This window comes from Sciurus carolinensis, chromosome 2 (genome assembly GCF_902686445.1).
Source record: "Sciurus carolinensis chromosome 2, mSciCar1.2, whole genome shotgun sequence".
In the NCBI taxonomy this organism is placed as follows: domain Eukaryota; kingdom Metazoa; phylum Chordata; class Mammalia; order Rodentia; family Sciuridae; genus Sciurus; species Sciurus carolinensis.
In genome coordinates, this window is record NC_062214.1 from 67,821,050 (window position 1) to 67,841,300 (window position 20,251).

Here is a 20,251-nt window from a genome sequence, read left to right on the forward strand (position 1 = left end):
GTGAAAACTACAGAACATTAAGGAAATTGAAAAAGCCCTTAGAAGATGGGAAGACCTCCCATGCTCCTGGATAGGCAGAATTAATACTGTCAAAATGACCATACTACCAAAAGCACTGTACAAATTTAAAGCAATTCCTATTAAAATTCCAATGACATTCTTCATAGAACTAGAAAAAAGTAATGAAATTCATTTGGAAAAATAAAGGCCCCAGAAAAGCTAGAAAAGTGAGGCAGGAGGTATCACAATACCAGACCTTAAATTATACTACAGAGCCATAGTGATAAAAACAGCATGGTATTTACACCAAAACAGACACACAGACCAATGGTACAGAATAGAAGACACAGAGACAAACCCTCATAAATACAGTTATCTCATACTAGACAAAGGTACCGAAAACATTCACTGGAGAAAAGATAACCTATTCAACGAATGGTGCTGGGAAAACTGGAAATCCTCATACAGCAAAATGAAATTAAACACCTATCTCTCACCCTGCATGAAACTCAACTCAAAGTAGATCCAGGATCTAGGCACTAGAACAGAGACTCTGCACCTACTAGAAGAAAAAGTAGGCCCAAGTTTACATAATGTCAACTTAGGAACTGACTTCCTTAACAAGACTCCTAAAGCACAAGAAGTAAAATCAAAAATCAATAAATGGGAAGGATTCGAACTAAAAAGCTCCTTCTCAGCAAAGGAAACAACCAAGATCATGAAAAGAGAGCCTACAGAATGGGAGAAAATCTTTGCCACCTGCACCTCAGATAGAGCATTAATTTAATCTCCGATATATATAAAGAATTCAAAAAAGTGAATACCAAAAAAACAAATAATCCAATCAATAAATGGGCTAAGGAACTGAACAGACACTTCACAGAAGAAATCAAATATATGAAAAAAAATGTTCAACGTCTCTAGCAATTAGAGAAATGCAATCAAAACTACACTGAGATTTCATCTCACTCCAGTCAGAATGGCAATCATCAAGAATACAAGCAACAATAAATGTTGGAGAGGATGTGGGAGAAAAGGTACACTCATACATTGCTCATACACTCATAAAGTGTAAATTGGTTCAACCACTATGCAAAACAGTATGGAGATTACTTAGAAAACTTGGAATGGAACCACCATTTGACCCAGTTATCCCACTCCTTGGTTTTTACCCAAAGGACTTAAAATAAGCATACTATAGTAATGCAGCCACATCAATGTTTACAGCAGCTCAATTCACAATAGCTAGATTGTGGAACCAACCTAGATGCCATTCAGTAGATGGATGGATAAAGAAACTGTAGTATATATGCACAATGAAATAATACTCAGCCTTAAAAAAGAATGATATTATGGCATTTAAAGGTAAATGAATGGAGCTGGAGTATATCATGCTAAGCGAAATAAGCCAATCCCAATGAACCAAAGGTCAAAAAGTTTTAAAAATTACCTGACATAGGAAGAACTAGGAAAATGTAACCCATTTTCAAGAGAAAAGACAATCTATGGAGAACAAACCCACAAATGACCTAGATCTAGAATGGCAAACAAGAATTTTAAAACAACTCCTATCATTATACTCAAAGACTTAAAGGAAAATGTGTTCATGATGAATGAAAAGAGAGGTAATCTCAGCAGAGATACTAAATTATAACAAAGAACCAAAGAGAAATATCATAGGGACCACATTCTCAATCACTATACATGGAATTATAAATCATTTTTTAAAGATGGAAAAAGCCCATCTGATGATATAACTATTTGAATAATTTATAAACTAAAAAGGAAACAAGCAATAAATGCTTTATGCCACACACTGTTGTGCTCACATATTATCTACATAACATCTAAACAGTTGTTTAAAGTGCATTCCCTTTTTATCATCCCTTTTTAAATAATGAAGTTGAGGAAAAAGAGTTAAATTACCCAAGATCACTCAAGCTAATAAGTGATAAAGCCAGTAATTCAAATCCAGTAAACCTATCTCTAAATTCTGCACTACTATATTGTACTGCCTCTCTAGAAAATTGAAAAAAGAGATTATGGAAATTGAACATTTAGAACTGCATGCTGGAAATATGACACATAAAAATTTGTATGCAGCTAAAGGTATGCTTATAGGGAAATGCATAGCCCTAAATATATAAATTCATAATGAAGAAAGTAGAATTAGTGAACTAGGCATTATACTCAAGTTAGGGGAAAAGCAACTATTAAAAACTCTATTTAGTTAGGACTAAAGAGAACATAAAAAATAGTAAGATCAAATAAAAACAAATAGAGCCAGGGTGTGGTGACCTGTGCCTATAGTCCCAGCTACTCAGGAGTCATATGCAGGAAGACAACTTGGGCCCAGGAATTCAAGATCATATGGGCAACATAGCCAGATGCTGTTTAAAAAATTAAAATAAAACAACAGCAAAAATAATAGAAAAAAAAAGAAATGGAAAACAAAAAGCAGTGGAGAAGAGAAATAAAACCAAAGCTAGCTCTTTGGAAAGATTAATAGGCAAAACTCTACAATTAAAACAAAAAGCAAGGTCTCCATTAATTACCATAGATAAACCTGGAGAACAAAATTGTGAGTGACAAGTGTAAGTTGCACAGTATGAAATCATTTATGTAAAATTTAACACATACAAAACAATACAATATACAGTTCATGACTATGTAAAAAGTCTAAAAAAACAGGACCAGAAGGATTCACAACAACTTCAGTATGTGGTTCTTTCTAGGGAATAAGCCAGAGAGATGAGAAAGTGCTGGGTGGTAGAATAGTAAAATCCACAAAATTAATTTCTCTCTCAAAAAAAAAAAAAAAAGTCCTGAAGTAACTATGGACAGATGTTAACACGGCTTAAATCTGAATGCTGGGTATGTGGGTTCCTGTTTTTGTTTTGTGAATATTTGCCTGGCCTGAAATTCCATAACTAAAGCAAACTTATACCTGCTGCATTTGTTTATTTCTTTTCAGTTGATCTCTCCTTCCTAACTGCAAGTGCCCTACAGACAGAGACCATACTGTGCCATGTGCACCACAGCATGCCCAGCGTTGAGACAGCCAATGGGAGGGAAAGGGTAAGCATCTGAACTACAAAGGTAACTTCCAGTCGAGAAATACTGACTCCAAGGATTGCACTGCAAATTCACTCTTGAGGCAAGATTAACAGATTTGAGGTAATCGTGAGAGCCTTCAGCTCCCACCTCAGTGCTCTGCAGGGCCTCTCAATCTAGAACCCACTTAATCTAGAATCAGAGCATTCAAGTGATACCCTTAATAATAAAGAATGGGCATGGAAATAATAACTATAAAAGCTGCAACAATTGCTAATATCTATTAGTAGCTGAGTGGCAAGTACACGCTATCTCATTTAATATAAAACCCTAAGAGATAGATGATACTGTTCAGTTGCAGATGAGGAAATAAGCTCAGAGAAGTTCAGTCCTTTCTAACTTGCCTGATGTGGCCTAGCTCCTCCAATGTTTATCAAAAGTCAAACTGGGAAGAGAACAGTCAACCATGATATCTACTCTTATAGATGGCCCATTTCTAATTGCCTCCAGATTTTACCCTACACTCATTTGTGAGAGTGCTCTCCAATGCGCCCCCCTCCAGGTGGCTGGACATGGCACCACCAGCCCTCACTTGCCATATTCCTCAGCAGTGACCCTGAGAAGCAGACCAAGTCAGCCATCGTCAACTCATTGTCACAAATGAAAAATAGAGGTTGTTATGGCCAGAGTCATGTCCTGTCTCCAAATCCACAAGTCCTACCCCTCAGTACCTCACAATTGACTATTTACAGACAGGGTTTTTATAGAGTTGACTTAGTTACAAAAAGGTCACAAGGGTGGGCCTGAATCCAACATGATTGAGGAAACTGGGTTCAGAGACAACATGGAGGGAAGACCACTTAAAGACACAGGGAGAAGACAGTCATCTTACAAGCCAGACCTGGAACAGAGTCTCTCATATCACCTCAGAAGAAACCAACCCTGCTGACAGCTTGATCAAGACTTCCAGCTTCCAGAACTGTAAAGAAATACATTTCTGTTGTTTAACACAACCAGGTTTGTGGTATTTTATTACAGAAGTCCCAGCAGACTGATAGAGAGGCACAGAGAAGTTAAAGGACTCTTCTGGGGCAAAAGAAAATGAAATCAAGTCTTCTATATGAGTCTACTTTCTTTCTCTCATGCAGTGAAAATTCCTAAAATATTGTTGTCTACTTTTAGAACATAAAAATATTGTGCAAAATAGATGAAAATAAATATTTAAATATTGACTTGGAGAAAATGTAGCCATTTAATCCTATTTTTTAGATTCTTTTAGATTGCAGTGGATATGTAGAAGGACATGAATGACCATCACTATCAACAAAGAACACTAGACAAAACCAGGAAAAAAGTTAATATAATTTATGTATTATATGTTTAAATACATTATATATTTTCTATATATAATACATACACACATACAACAAAATCTTATTTTGTGTTTTACACCCACTGGAGAGCTAAGGTCTCAAACACATTTAGAGGAACCAAATTTCAGAGGAATTGAGCCCTTCCTAAGTTAATAAAAACCAACAGCCACATTCATCCCTGGGCACAAATAGATAAAAGCTCATCAGTAGCCATTCTGTGATGTGGAAATAAGAAAGAAGTGGCCATATTTTCAACCACATGGGCTAGAATGATGGATTAGACCTGGACTAGAAGTGTGGTAAATCTACTCCAGACTTTTGCCAAGTGTGTGGTGGCCTGAAGAAGTCAGAATAGGGATGCAAGACTCAGTAATACTCCAAAGTCACATGGGAACTGGGTCCAATGGTCTTTAGGAGAGATTTGATCCTGCCTCAAGACACCTGAAAGCAGCAGTGAACTCAAAGTAATCCAAGCCATTCCCAAATCCTGATAGAAGGGAAGAGCTAATCATCTCGTCCTACCTGACTCTTTGTCACCTGGAGAGGGGTGAATTAAGGACAAAGCTGGCATGTAGAGAAAGGATTAGAGAGAGGCCCAGCTTGGTCAAGTCTCACCTGAAGTCCAGCCTCCTGCTTCACTAATCAGTTCCATAAACCCATGCCAATGATGTCTCTGGTGTTAAAGCAAGTTTGACTTCTGTCTTTTCCAACAAAAAGAATCTTAATTGAAACAAAGCACAAGTCCTAACCAATTATGTATTACAGAATATGTACACATATGATTACACATGCAAATTCTTGCACAAATTAGCAATACACAATTTCTGAAGAGTCATGGTATCCTCCAAAGACTCACTGAAATGATCTTCATAATGCTTTAAATGAATCAGAAAAAACTAGAAAATAACAATCTTTAAAAACAATCATAATAGCACTTCAGCTATTATGAAGGCCCACTGTTTTGGGCATATTCTTGTGCTAATGAGTTCACCACCACTCAAAATGCTGTGGGATTGTGATTTTGAAAATGTTTCATGGCAAATTAGTCTTCTATTTTACCCTGTACCTCTATCATCCACCTGTGACACTCACCATGGTGGAGACAGCAGACATTCAAATTAGCATCTAAATCCATGAAAACAATGACAGGAAGATTCTAAATTGAATCTGAATGGGGAAATTAAAATAAGCACAGAAGAAAGATGCAAAGTTTTAAAGTCAAAATAACCACTTAAAAATCAAGGAACATTTCACAATATCCAAAGTACCATTTTAGTTGTTGAGAGTAGCCAACAAACTTTCAAAAACTCAAGCTCTCAACAAAAGAAAAAAAGGGGGTGGGGGGGTGCAGACTCCATGTTTTCTTGCCAAATTCTAACCTGGAGTTTTATTGTATGAATCAGTTTGTAAGGTCCTAAAAATAAGGAGCTAAAAGGAAATAGGATCAGCCTGTCCCCTTACAAGGAACCCCCAAAATCTTGTAGAAATGGAACCTCAGTGGCATACAAGGGGAGTGTCAGTCCTTCTAGCCCCCAGCTCTGCCCAGACATAAGACACTGGACAACATGGCAGCTTAACTTTCAGGTAAATGAGGTGCTTTATAGATGAAGAAGAGTTCTCAGACTATCCACCTACATGAACCAGCAAGGTTGCTCTGAGGCCATGTCCAAGGTTAGGGCAATGTAAAATCAACAATAGGACAAAATGAAACCAATGGCCACCATGTTCAGCCAGACAGAACACGTTCCCATGGGAAATCCTGAATTAATCTGATTAATCTTTCTAGGAAACGTAAAGAATGTCCTTTGCTGTAAATTAAGTTTCCTGATCTCTAAACTCCCAACATTTGAAAGCTAATCCAAACTCGATAGGGCCTAATTGACTACTTATTAGCTAAGCCTATTAAAAGTCCCAGTGTCTTTCTCAACACAGCAACCAAGTTTACTATTTCATGCAAAGCAAAAAGAAGCAGAAGCAAAATGGATACCTCTATTTGGTATCTGAGTTCCTATCCAGTACGGAGCCTGAGTGTTGCTCCATCTTAATTATACACAGTGCCCCAGCTCTTCAGGACAAGTTGATGCAAGCTTTGGGGAAAGAGGAAGGGTGATTTTTTTGAGGCAAATTCAGAAATTTCTCTCTACAGCCTTACATGGCTGCTCTCGTCTTAGTTTCTATCACATCCACCCCACTCAGCATGTATTCATTTTATTTCCTCCATTAAAAGCTAAACAGTCCATCAAAAATGTGCCTGGAAGCCAGTCTTAGGTACAAAAATGCAAACACAAGCACCATTTGTCATTTTGTCAGCAATTCTTGGTATCCCTCCCTCTAAAAAGGACAGAAGCAGGTCATTAGACAAACATTCCATTATCTCATCCCCAAGCATGCTGGATTTCTGATCAGGAACTAGCAGTTGATGAGCACTGGTCTGAGTGGAGGGAAGAGGGAGAAGAAAATGCATTTGCACTGGGTTTTTCATTGTGTAGCCCTACTTAAAGATCTCACCTCAGAAAATCCACTTCCGATGGCCACAGGTGCTATTACTCAAGTTTAATAGTCCTTAGTACAGGGTTTTCAACACCAGCCAAACATCAGAACCACGTGGGAGCTTTTACATGGCCAGATGCCCAGGCTGTGCCCCACACCAATTAAAAGGGCAGTGGGGAGGGGACCTGGACACCAGGAATTGTCACTCCCTTGGCAATGCCAATGTGCAGACAGGGCTAAGAATCGCTGCCTTAGTGAAATCCCTCTGCCATTCAACCAGTGTGTTCGGCTCAGTTGCAGAAAGTACACAAAGACTGTTAGTCATTCTAAAAACAAAAAAGATCCACAAAATTGACCTAATAGGAACATAAAATAGCACACTGACATCACGTGCACAACCATCAGACTTACCAAAAACTCCACTTCATATTAAAGGGTGTTTTTCAGTAATTCATAAATTTATGCTGAGTTTCATTTCCCCCACTTTTATAGGGTTCAGAAAGGAATGGAGAAAAACCTTAAGGTCTAGTGGTTTTCTCTCTCCATGTATAACTCAAAGCTCTCCCATGGCTTCAGAGTAAGGCTTTATCCAGCACAATCACCTCTAATACCTGCTTGCCACATACAGACTAGGCCAAGTAGTCTGGCCTTCATAATGGTCTATAGAAAAGGACTAAGGTGGGCCACAAGACTTTGCTTACAAATTTCAAAGTTACTCTCATTGATTTATTTCCAAGGCCACACAAATAACCAATTGAGATGTCCCACATCTTCATACAAAGGTAATCTTGAACTACAAAAGCACAACTCCCAAAGGCCAGCTATGGGGTCCCGTGACCTCCTAGGAGGAAAAGTCACCCATGAACTGTGGGTATTCTAGCTTCATCAAGGGACATTTGCAGGCCTACTGCTGTGGACACAGCACCATGGGATGTTCTTAAACACCTGACAGAAAACACAGAGGATACTCAAAATAGAGGTGCAGAATATAGGAGCTCTGGGTTCTCACCCCAAGTTGCAAAGAACAATCACTTTTAAAAACACTTGACATCTAAGTCACAGCTCAGGCCAATTAGATGGGGATATTAGGGAGCAGGGCAATGAATGGCATTTTTAAGGCCCTGGTTTTCACACCTTAGCATGTATCTGAATCCCTGGGAGGCCTGGGAAGGGACAGAAGACTGGACCCACCCCCAGTGCTCCTGATGCTGCAGGTCTGGCTTAGGCCAGAGAATGCACCTTCCTGACAAGTTCCCAGGTATTGCTGATGCTGCTGGCTCAGGGGCCACACTTTGAGAACCACTGCTCCATAAGTTCCCCAGGCAATTCTAGCAAGCAAGGGATGAGGACCACTGCACCAGAAGAGTAAGTGAGCTCTAGCCAGGGCATCAAGAGGAGGAAAATCCTATCCTAGCTCTGTTACCAGCCTGTTCTTGATAACAAACTTGAGATTTTTCAGACCTCAATTTGGTCCTGACATAAAATTGAGGCAATGCCTGGCCAAGATCGTGGGTTCCTTGCAGAAATAAAATGATGACTTTTTTCAAAGGCTGCAATGCATGAAATGCTGACTCTAATACATGAAAAGGAAGTGGCCTCAGGGGCAATTAAATAGCTTTCAACATACAGTCATGCACAGCAAAATCACATTTCAGTCAAACACAGACCAAATATACCACTCTGGTACCATATTGTACAGTGATGTAATAACCATCTTAACTTGTACAAGTACATTCCATGATGTTCCCATTAAAAAATTGCCTGACAATTTCTCAGAACATGTCCCTGACATTAAGTGACGCACGACTATATATGAGTAAAGTTCTTGCTCATATGATGCCAGCACATCTGGTGCCACACAATGGGTGTCATCATGCATGTGCTCTGTCCAGACATGTTGCCTTAACTCACCTGTTAGAACTTTGCAAAACTGCCCAGATACCTGGGCCTCAGCAGCTGGGCTGGGTGTCAAGGCCCATTTGCGTCTGATCACATGCTCTTGTCCACTGAAAGGGCCACTGGAATTGTTGAGAGGCTGGATTAGCACCTGCTCCTGTCCAAGCTGGATGAGGCCGACCTGCCAGGAAAGGAGAGGAAAACAGGACATTGGTTGCTGTGGTTTGTTTTTCCACATCTGGTCTTTTATTCTTTGCAAATTGATTGAATTTCCCTGAGCCCAAGAGTGGCTGTCTGACATAAAAACATCCCATTCTGTGGCTGAGTTGGAAGCTGGGGGTGGACATAGGTGTGGGATTCAGGTATGTATAATAGTATCCTTTTCTGAGTGCTTTCAGAGAAGATGGAGTTACTTTATCATTGATTTTCAAAAACTTCATTTAAAAAAATTTTTAAAACCATTCTAAAAGTCCATTTGAGGAGGCAACCTCCAAAGTGTTCAGAATGAAAATTATATGCCTAATGGGAAAAAATGTATCTTATTCCTGGGGATTACTTAGAATTAAATACAGAGACAATGAAGTCAGTCAGATGTGAAGTAATAATCACTTTGTGATGGGGTCTTGTGCATTTTCCCTCCAGAACTTGTAATATTTAAGAGAACTTGGCAGAGTACCTAATGGATTAGATTTGCGATTCTAACTTAGAGCGTATCATTGATTTAGACTTGTGATTTTAAAATCTTGTTAGGCTTACAAGCAGTATTATAATGTGTAAGAGACCTTATGCCTTCTCATGTTTATAAGACTTATTAGGTTTATAAGAATGCCTAAGTACTTGTGAAGGGTTTCTTTTTTTAATCAGACAACCAATGAACTTGAAAATGAAATCGAATATGTTTCTAAAGACTTTTTTTTTTTTAATGTTTAAAAGTTGTAAGTCACATTTGTAAACAGGGTCAAATATGTTTAAAAGTCCCCTTTAAAAGTAACTGCAAAAATGTGCTAGATTATGATTTGCAAATCATATGAAAACTTTAAAACTAGGATTTTTAATTTGTTGCTTAAATGTAGTGAATATTAACTCTAGGGGAAAAAATTTCAATGTATAGAACTTTTCCCTCCCTGGGAACCACTGCAGATGAAGCATTGGTCCTCCTTGCCCCAGACACCTACTACAAGCTTTCCTTCTTATTAACAAGGTAACTTAGTAAAGTGGAATTGACAAGGTAAACTTTCCATAAAAGCCTGACTCACTGGGGAAGGAGCTGGTGTGTACACTGCAATGTCCTATCTCCCAGGTGTACCTCCAGATTGCCTTAGCTGGCACAGATTGAGCAGATTGTTTGTTATTAGGGAGTCACAGACAGGCTTACTTTTCTCTCTCTTACACCATTACTTTTCAAAAGCCATAATATACTAAAACAGTGATCCTCAAAACCTAGCATGTACCAAAATCACGTGGAAGTCTGGGGTGGGACTCAACAAATTCTAACAAGTCCCCAGATGACATAGACATGGCTGGACCAAGAACCACACTTGAAGAAGCACTGTTCTCTGCATGTTATAATTCCTCCAGGCTCAACTATGGCATCGATCTCACTCAAGCCAAATGAGACAGACCACCCTCCATTTCAAAAACATGCCAGTACCAAGCCCCTTAGGAAGTACATCAGATCAACTCATAAGATCACCTACAATCTTTAGTTCCCAAGATACAGGGTGAGACCAAACTTACTGCTCTAAGCAGATTTCAAGGTTTCCATTTCATTAGAACTTTTGCCAAGAACAACTCACAGATTTTACTGCCCAAATAAAACTGTCTCAAAGTGGCACTGTGTAACCTGCAGGAGAGCCCAACTTCCTTCCCTCTCCTTTGAAGTGAACACTTGAGTTTGTTCACTGGGATACTTTGGAGAAGTTGAAGAAATAGAGGCAGAGGAGCTGTGGCAAGATGCACAGGGCTCCCCTACAGCTTTGCTTTAAAAGGCCAAAGTACAGTCACTAGAAAACAATTGGTCAAAATGTCCATGGTTCAAATGTAAGGAGGCTATTCATGGGATGGAGTCCCACACAGAGGAGTCTCATGCTCTGTGGAGGATGCACTCAGCTGTAACAATGGGCTAGACTCTTCTGGAAACACCCTGGCTATGAGAGGTCCAAGGCAGCTACCCTCCTGGGTCCTGAACTATCTAAACCAGTTTTATCAATCAGTCTAGTGTTTGTATTCTCAAGCTCCAGTGCAAAAATAAGTTAGCAGTGAGATCTAATGCAATACAGAGTTTTTAGGGACAGGGAGATCTCCCCTTGGTGAGAAACCTACATATACATATTCAGAAGCATAACATAGGTCCTCAAGGAGGCTGTTCTCTAGAATGTCTTTTCTGAAGGGTCTCACATACTGACCTCCACTAATTCAGGCAATAAAATGGCGATACTGGTGAGAAACAGATAAACTCAATTATGAGCTGTACTCTACCTGATAGTCCTTTATCCTGTTGGGACCTGAACCTCAAGCAAGGATATGGCCAGGACTAGCACCCCAGAAAAAGGGACTGCACAAATCTCTCACCCTGGAAGCCTAGCACATGGAAGGGCCTACACTATCCCCTTCTTTTATGGTTTGGATGTGAGGGGTCCCCTAAAAAGCTCACATGTGAGACAATGCAAGAAGGTTCAGAGGAGAAATGATTAGGTTGTGAGAGTCTTAACCCAGCGATTTAATTCCCTGATGGGATTAACTGAGTAGTAAATAAAGTGGTAGGCTGTGGCTGGAGGTGGTGGGAATCCTCCTCTACAATTGTTCTGGTCAGATCTTTTAGACCCAACATTGAAAAAGCTGAATAAAACACCTTTCTAGGTGTGTCTGATTGTTGCTAGACTCCCTCAAGTATCTCTAACACTCACCTTGTCCACACATTACCAGTGATAAAAGTTCTGTTGAAAAGTGTCACTTGTCCCATAAATATGTACATTTAGTACGGGTCAAAAAAAATTTTCCCCAATCCCTTTCCTTTACTCTGGTCTTTTTTTTTTTTTCTTTTTTAATTGATGCATTATAATTAACACATAAAAGTAAAAAACGGGAAGGGAAGTAGAGGGGAAAAGAGAGGTACTGTGGATTGAAATTGGAGCAAATTTTTATATGCATTTATGAATATGTCAAAATGAACCCCACTATTATATATGACTAAAGTGCTAAGGAAAACTTTTAAAAATATTTTTTTTAAATTTTTTAAAGTGTCACTATGTCCCCCTCCCAAAATCTTGCCCAAAGTACTTACCAAACCTCATCCCTCTTTGGCCCCCCTCTTTTCCCAATAAATCCCCCTTCCCTGCAGTCCATTACCAGCCACCTCCTCCCCATGTTATAGGATATTTTCACAACCTAATAGTTTGTTCTTCTGAAATAGGATCAGAATTTTTCTTCCATATTTTCCAATGTGTGGACCATCATAGTAACTTGAACTGAGTGGACTGAGTTTCACTGTCTTAGTCTGCCTACAGTGCCCCTTGCTTGGTGGTTTTCATCCCTGGCTGCATATGGGTATTACTTATGGAGTCCTGAAGACCTCTGATGCCCAGGCCCCACTTCAGGCCAAATGGGATTGAACACAGGTAGTGATATTTTTTTTAAAGTCCACCAAGAGATTTCAATGCACAGCTAGAAACAAGAACCACTGTCTTAGATTTTAACAGGGTGCTGGAGACCCTGGTCACCTACTGCCTTAACTTCAATGTCTGGAAGTACCTGAATTTGGAACCTGGGTCTTTCTCTGACTGTGGGGTTCAACCCACTGCTCTGCCTTCTAGTCGATTGCTGACCTGTGGTTTCCAGCACTGAGCAGGGCTGGTAAGAATTATGTTAATCTCATAGTCACCATCTATTCTTAGAAGTGAGACACATGGAAATGCTCCTCCAAGGCCTCCACTGTTCCATGATGACAGCAAAGAAATGCCATTAATGAGGCTGGGATTGGTCACATTCGATGCAAATGGCTTCCAACATCATCTGCACAGATATCTGGGAAGGAATAAATGTCCATGGCAGACAGAACCAGCAGCCCTGAGGTCATCTGGATTTAAGGGAAACAATATCCCCTGGTGAAACCACACTCTTAGGAATCTTATGTTTTGCAAGATTGGATATCCTTCATGAAAGAATTGTGGGTCAAGTAAAATGTATCAGGTACAACCTGATACTGTAACAGTTCTGAGCAGTCACCTTTCAACTCTCTTTGTTCTGAGTCCTTGCTCTGAAGGGTTTCTAGAACATCTTGAGAGTATTGCTAATCCCACTCCATCCCCCAAGCAGGGCTAGGTCCCACGTCCATGTGCAAAACACTTAAGAGACAGAAGTTTTTATCACCTCCTAACATGAACACTGCCTCTCCACATAACATGGGAAATGCACTTAAGATAATGTAAAGAAAATCTGTCACAAGTACACCCAGGAACTGAAGATTGCCCCTCTGTGGGGGGGATGAAGCCACATGATTTGGCTGAAATCACCTTCCCACAGAGCCCCCAGTGGGATTTCAGCACCCAAGGAGCCCTCCCAGCTCTTTATTGGAATGCTGCAGCTGCTTAGCTAACCACAGTGGGCCTGGGGTCACCTTCTCTACATCCAGATGGGTTGGCGTAGGTAGTTAGAGAGGACCCAACCAAAGGGATGGTAAGTTTGCTCCCTCTACGGGCAAATCTGTTTCCAAAGAGAGAAAGTCCTGTGACTGCAGACCTGCCTCTGACTCTCTGGTGGACCTCAGCAGGGTCTGTGGGGCTCTCACAGTGCCCATAGGAGAAACACCTCCATCTCCCTACTCACACAGGCTGAGGGGCTTCCCAACCCGCTCCTCTCTGAAGGCACCATTTGAAGTTCCCCTCACAATCTAGCTGAGTCTGAAAATGCAAAATGCCTAAATGTAGACACTGGTCTTCTTTTCAAGGCCAGCCTCCCCTTGGGATTATAGGGGTCATCTGCTGTGATGTCTCCTCCCTTCTCTCTCATATGGTCATCCTTTCTTCCCATCTCTACCTCATCCATTCAAGGCCTGAGCCCAGTCATCTTGTGTCCCTAAATGCTCCCTCACCCCATATTGCTATCATCAGAACTCTCCAGATGATTGCTGGCAATGTTTCTATCCCCTCTGGGCTAGTGGTCCTCAGTGTGTCATCTCAGGTCAGCAGCAGTACCCGGGAGCTTGTTAGAAAGGCAAGTTCTCAGGCCCTGCCCTGACTTGCAGCATCAAAAAGCCTGGGGTTATGGCCTAGCAATCAGTTTAACAAGCCCCTTTCTTCCACATGCACCTGGACCATCTTCCCAGACTGGGCTCACATTATATTTCTCTCTGAGTCTTACTGGGAGCCTACCAGAGTATTCTGTACACATCAGGTGTGAGATAATAAGCTGTTCATTCAATCAGCAATCTTGACTGATTGGCTGATGTATAACTGAAAGTCTGGAAACAGCCTATAGGGCTAAAGAACCTGTTTTTGAAACCTTATGTTGCAGAGTCTCACTAAATGGTTATACACACTGTATCTTGTTTCATCAACAGTAATGCAAGGCTTATGTTATTTATCTCTTGCATGGCTTCAGGTGGGGAAGTTCAAAAGACTGAAGTGACTCACTCAAGGTCGCAGCCACCCCCACCACGCCCCCAGCAGTGCAGTTTCATTTCCTAAGCAACAAGAGCGGTGACCATGCATCTGTGTGCCTGGGCACAGAAGCGTACACAAGGAAAGGTTAACTGTGTGGTTCCCTAAGAGCAACAGGTCGCAAAAACATCTCCCATCGCACACAACCAAGGTCAGGCAGCTGCGGCATTCCAGCGTTCAGGAAATACACTTCAAGAATGCAATCAGTCTAAAAGTCTTCTTCAGTTCATCACCCCACCTGGTACTTCTCTTTTTAAATGATGCCAACTAAATAAGTTCAAAGTGGGAAAATCTAATTAAGTGCACTAGGTCATGTTCATGAGCAGTGGTGCACAAAGAAGCTGAAGCCTGGCTTCCTAAGTGGTGTCGCCCAACTCTGAAAAGCTTTGGGTAGATTAAGCACCTGAGCAATAACAATCAGGAAAAGCAAATGGTATGGAGGATGAGAGAGGTCAAAGGGCATGAAAGGAAGCCACCACAAGGCTGGCCTTGTTATTTTCTGAATGGAGTTTTCTTTAATTCTTTCACACTGCAAACTTCAAACTGTCTTTTACCCTTCTTCTGTTCCTGTTAGGATGCCCCTTAACATCCACTCAATTGTTTCCTTTTATAAAGTTCTAAATATATGCCTTATGGTTTTCAAACATGTTTATACTGTACATGATCAGTTCTTCAGCAATATGAATCAATCACTTTGGACAATGTGTTTTCCTCAGACCTGCATCCATAACAATGTGCTATGATGTAGTCTGGTTCATTTGCTTCCATCCAAATGGTCTCCACACCATAAAACTTTTGCCAAGACTAATTGCTGCTCAACTGTACTGGATGAAGTAATGTCGTATTAGAAAGTTGGGCAATTTTCTAATCCATCAACCAAAGCATTTGATGAAACTCTCAAGAGCAAGGCAGCAATTCCTCTGCCTCCCAGGGGTGGTGTAACTGCAGGTTGCCCTCTTGAGAATGGGGTTCTCCACCTCCTCCAACCTCAGCTGACTTCTGACTTGTTGGCTGAAGGAACTCAGCTCCTACCTATCCCAGTCCAAACTACTTTTTTTTCCCCTATTCTCTAAGGTTCCCAAGTGGACGGGGAGAGCTGCACAAAACTGAATATAAGAACCACCACCAATGAATGAGATGCTACAAGCTGGACCCACACTTTCCAGTTGAGCTGACCTGTCAGAGTAAGGGTGAGGTGATCACCAAGCTGACCCACTAACCAATGAGCCCACACAGAAATTCCAATAAAGAGTCCTGAGGCTGTGACTCCAAAGGAGGCAGGCCCTGGGAATTCTGTGTCTTTCTCTGTCCTTCTGGGGTGACTTTTTAATCTATACCTCAGAAATCCTTGGAGTTCTGTCTGGTCCCAACACCTTACACACAGTGTACCCTTGCCCAAGAAGAGATGGACAGATTCTGGTGGGTGGCTTTCCAGAGTTTGAGAATACTCTTTGAAGGAACAATGGCCACTGCTCAGTAGTCCAAACCCAAGAGGACAGCCTCCAGTCCTTCCTTCTTCTCTGTTCACTTGGCTTAAAACAAGTCCTTATCCACTCATTTCATTCAAGTGGCACAGAAGCCCTTTCAGAAACTGATGCTCATTCTGTGCCTTGAAGTGCTATTCCTCCAGCCTTCTCCACCTGTGAAGTTGAACTGGAATCCAATTCTGCAGGCCTTTCATGATCTGGTGCTCTTTTCAGGGGGTAGCTGATTCGAATTTTACATAAATTCATTAGGAGTAGAGATACACCTTCCTCACATACCCCAAGTTCATTACTCTGACATTATACAGTTGGTTATAGGAACTCTTCCAAAAGTTTACACTATGTCTGAAAACTCCCTGAAATATAAATAAAATGAAGCAGCATAAACAGAAAACAATTAATCCTTGAGCCTGGGGTCTTTGAAATCACAAAAAGTGCAGCTGGCAGAGTCTTCAAGATAAGGCAGAGAGGGGAAATGGCATAGGCCCATGCCCCCCTGCCCACCATCAAAAGAGGGGGCAGAATGGAATGCGTGATTTATTTTTCAAAAACAAGTAATGATATATACTAATAATGCATCATTAAATAGACAATGCAACATCTCTGGGCACAAACAGCAATACAGAACAAAACCTGTGTTCCTCCAGCCCCTGCAATGGACGCTACCATTTAGAGACATTAGATACAGCAGGACATATAAGCAATTAAAATGATACTCAACATCCAGAATACAGTTTTGTGAAGCACAGTCACATCCATTTGTTTATATACCATTTACAGCTGCTTTCCCATTAAAAGGGCAGTGTTGAGAAGTTGTGACAGAGGCTATTTGGCCTGCAAAGTCTAAAATATTTTCTCTCTGGTCCTTAATAGAAAAAAAAAAAAAAAGGCAACTCCTAATCTATAGAATTCTTTAGATACAGTGAGGTAACCCATTCACAGTGACTAAAAATCATCTACTTGATAGCCTGCCCTTTCCACATCTTGTAGCTGAGCCTCCCCGACACCCCTCTCACCCACAACTCCACGACACAGGTTTCTAATCAAGTCAAGAGGGACTGACACGTTACCACCCACCTATACCTATACCTGCCTATAACACAACCACCAGTGGTGAGAAGCACAGACTTGGTAAGCCCATGTTCTGTTGCTTTCTTTTCTTTGCTCTCCAGGACCACCTTGCCACAAGAGAGCCAATCCAAGTCACCCTACTGTCTCTTTCCTCCTGCCTTCAGTTCTTTGTCCACATGAACTTAGAGAAAAGTGTCCAACGTCCAGCTCATACGGAAGGATGGGATGAACAAGGCAGACTAAACAACAGCAGAGTCTGCTCAAGCAGGAATTTAAAATCTAAAAAGTGTAAGAGGTCCACCCGCAACTGGCACAGGGTGAACTCGGCCTCTTGGCTGGGTTCCTTTATATGAGGCACAGCGCCCTCACCTGGCGCCAGAGGGAAGGGCAGTCTTCCTGAAAAGCCGGCTCAGATGCCATCTGTGAGGCAGCTCAGCATTCACTCTGCAAGGACTTTAAATCAATGTTATCCAGATTTCCAGCCTCAGCTCCTTCACAGATAGCTCCTCGTTGGAAACTTTACACCAAGAAGTATAAACTCTGACCTCTACAGAAACTCACTAAACCGCAGCAAATGGGATTCAGATGTTTCCATGTACAGTACAGTGATGTGACCTAGACTTGAAACACTTTGGCAAAAACAGGAAAAATGATGTGGGCCTTTGAGTCCCTCCCAGAACATGATACAGCCTTGACCCGAGCCCTATGGTGATCTGAGTCTTTCTCACTCCTAGTTAAGCCTCCTCCGCCACAGCCCACATTCTCTGACCCTGCTGCACATTAACTATCAGGCCTCTTCATGGCCTATACCATTTTCCTTGTTTCACCAAAGCAGTCCATTTATCCAAGTCAAGCAAAAAATGGATCACACCTTAAAATCAGAACTCAGAAAATTCATGAAAGGAGAACTAGGCAGATCCCAGGAAATTATACCCTCCACAAGTGCTGAGAAAAAAGCAGAAGCCTCACATAAAAACTTGGATCCCCAGGCTTTCTGGCTTTACTGCAGATTCCTGGTGACTTGGTGCAGACTACACTGAAAAGACCAGAGAACTTCAGATTGTGGTATAAGATAAAAGGAGGTAGGGGGAGTAGTGTCTCGTGGGCCTGGTAAGGACAGACACAAAATAATATCAGAAACTGCCTTCCCAGAGGTTAGTCATGACAAAAGAGAAACAACCCATGAACTTCATTCTGAGTCGATACCAAGCTTTGTAGGGGGTATCCCATCTGCCAGCCATGTGCACTCCTTGGGGGCATCATGGAGAAGCTGAGAAGTGTTTGGCTGGGCACCAGTGTAGCCAAATGATTAAGTGTGAGCATAGGCAGAGCAAAAGTACACAATAACTCTCCTGGCTGCTGAGTACTTGTCACAGGTGCCTCAAATAAATATAGCAGGGCAGGGTTTTAGGGGAAGAGGAGCAGGGACATGGTCTTAGCACCAATATAAGCACCCAGTGGTCCTTGTTTGGGGTGAATGCCAGATAAATGCCTGCTACTGGTACAGAAAACAAGGATACTAATCATTTTTCCTCTCCTGGTTCTGACCTTTTAACAAGAGTATGCTTAACCACGACCTGCCTGGGATTCCCTCCAAGCTTCCTTTTCCAAGCAAAAAAGAAAATTCAAAAGGACAACAGGGAGATGACTATCTACCCCCCTACACACCAAACCAGAATAGATGAGATATATACATAGAGGTGTTCTCATAACAGGCATACTCACACACCTGTGAAAATGCAGTGTTCTCTACACCTGAGCAAAAGGTACCTCACAGTCAGGGGTCTGACAATTTCATTTGCACTCCCTTGGGAGATCCGCAACTCATTCCTCTACGGGACCCCACCTTGGCCAGAGTCTGATAATTGAATGCTTCCCCTCCCATCCCCTTCCCTTATAGATCATCAGGAAGGTTGGGGTGGGGGTAGGGTGGGAAAGGAAGTAGAAGGTTCTCTCCAGTTCCTTGGTAGGCTGGATTCTCCCGCCAAGGAGTCCCACTCCAACCCTCCTCAAGGACCACCCCAGGCGTCGCAACAAACCGGCCAGGCAGACCCGGAGGGGACGTGGGCAGTACCAGGCCGCCGGCGGCGCCGCAAGCGCTGAGAGAGACCAGGGAGCCTGGGTGGCCAAGTACGCGGCCGGAGTAGAAGCACAGTTCCGCCGGGCGTCCGCTGTGCCGGTCTGCACCCGCCTCCTCCACCTCGAAGCCTCTGGACAGAAAGCGCAAGTCGCGGCGCAGCTGCAGGTACAGGTCGCGCCCGAAGGCCGGCAGGTGCAGCAACAGGGCGCGTTCTCCCGGCCGGGCACGTGGGGCGGCTGAGGGTGCACGGGGACGCCGCCGCCGTCGGGGCCCCGGAGCTCCTGGCAGTGGCGGCAGGTGCACGTCGCTGGGGCGCACCCGCCACGGGAGCACCACCTCCACGTCGGCCGCCGCGTCGCCGACAGCTGCCGGGAAAGAAGAGACGCGTCAGCGCGGTGGGGCCAGCCTGGCCGCCTGCCCTCCCGCCGGCCGGCCGCCGCGCACCGGGTCCAGCTCTGGGATCGCCGCGCCAGCAAGGGCGCAGCTCAGCCGGGATCCGGCACTTCCTTCCCTCCGCTCGCCCTGGCACCTCCATGCCGGCCAGCGCCTCCGCCCGGCCCCCGCCACCCGGGGAAGTTCTGCGGCGCGGACGCCCAGCACCTCCGGAGACGGCGCCACGGTATGGGCGTGCAGAGAACCGGCGCCGGTGCGCCCTGCCAGAAGCCGTCCGGAGCCCAGTCCTCCGCGGCGGGCTGCGCCTCCTTCACCCCGGACTCTGTCAGCGGTCTGTCCGCTGCATTCGGGACGCGCGGAAGCCTCCGAAGGACAGAGGCAAGGTGATGGAGAGAAGGGTGAATGGAAGAGGGGGCGCTACCTGTGCCCGGATCCAGACCCCAAAACAGCAGCAGCAGCAAGGGTAGGACCAGGGGAGGTAGCAGGGCGCCGTCACACATGGTACTTGGGACGAGCAGCCCCCAGAACCGCGGCGGAGAAGCAGGAGCGCGCGAGGCGGCGGCGCCAGCCAGAGTGAAGCCCTGCAGCCTTTGGAAAAAGTAATTAGCGCTGCGGACAAACCCAACGTGGTAAATCCCAAACCCCGCCTTCTCCTCGAAAGTCGGGAGGTGACTGGCCGTTTACCTTACTCTGCCCCGCCTCCTCCCTCCCTATTGGTTAGAATGGGTCGAAGCCAAAGTGCGTAGTTAGGTT

The 20,251-nt window shown here is 43.2% G+C and overlaps 1 protein-coding gene across 2 annotated transcripts in view; it reads right to left on the bottom strand.

Annotated features, from left to right (window-relative positions):
• The window catches only part of Adamts17 (ADAM metallopeptidase with thrombospondin type 1 motif 17), a 346,209-nt gene extending 326,165 nt beyond the window's left edge, over positions 1-20,044 (bottom strand). For both annotated transcript variants that reach the window (XM_047540680.1, XM_047540679.1), the window contains exons 1-3: positions 19,920-20,044; positions 19,100-19,470; positions 8,829-8,994 (exon numbers count right to left, since the gene is read on the bottom strand). In XM_047540680.1, the coding sequence (XP_047396636.1) occupies positions 8,829-8,994; positions 19,100-19,470; positions 19,920-19,998 (616 nt within the window). In that variant the 5' untranslated portion in view covers positions 19,999-20,044. The remainder of the gene's footprint in view (positions 1-8,828; positions 8,995-19,099; positions 19,471-19,919) is intronic.
• Positions 20,045-20,251: the final 207 nt, after the last annotated feature.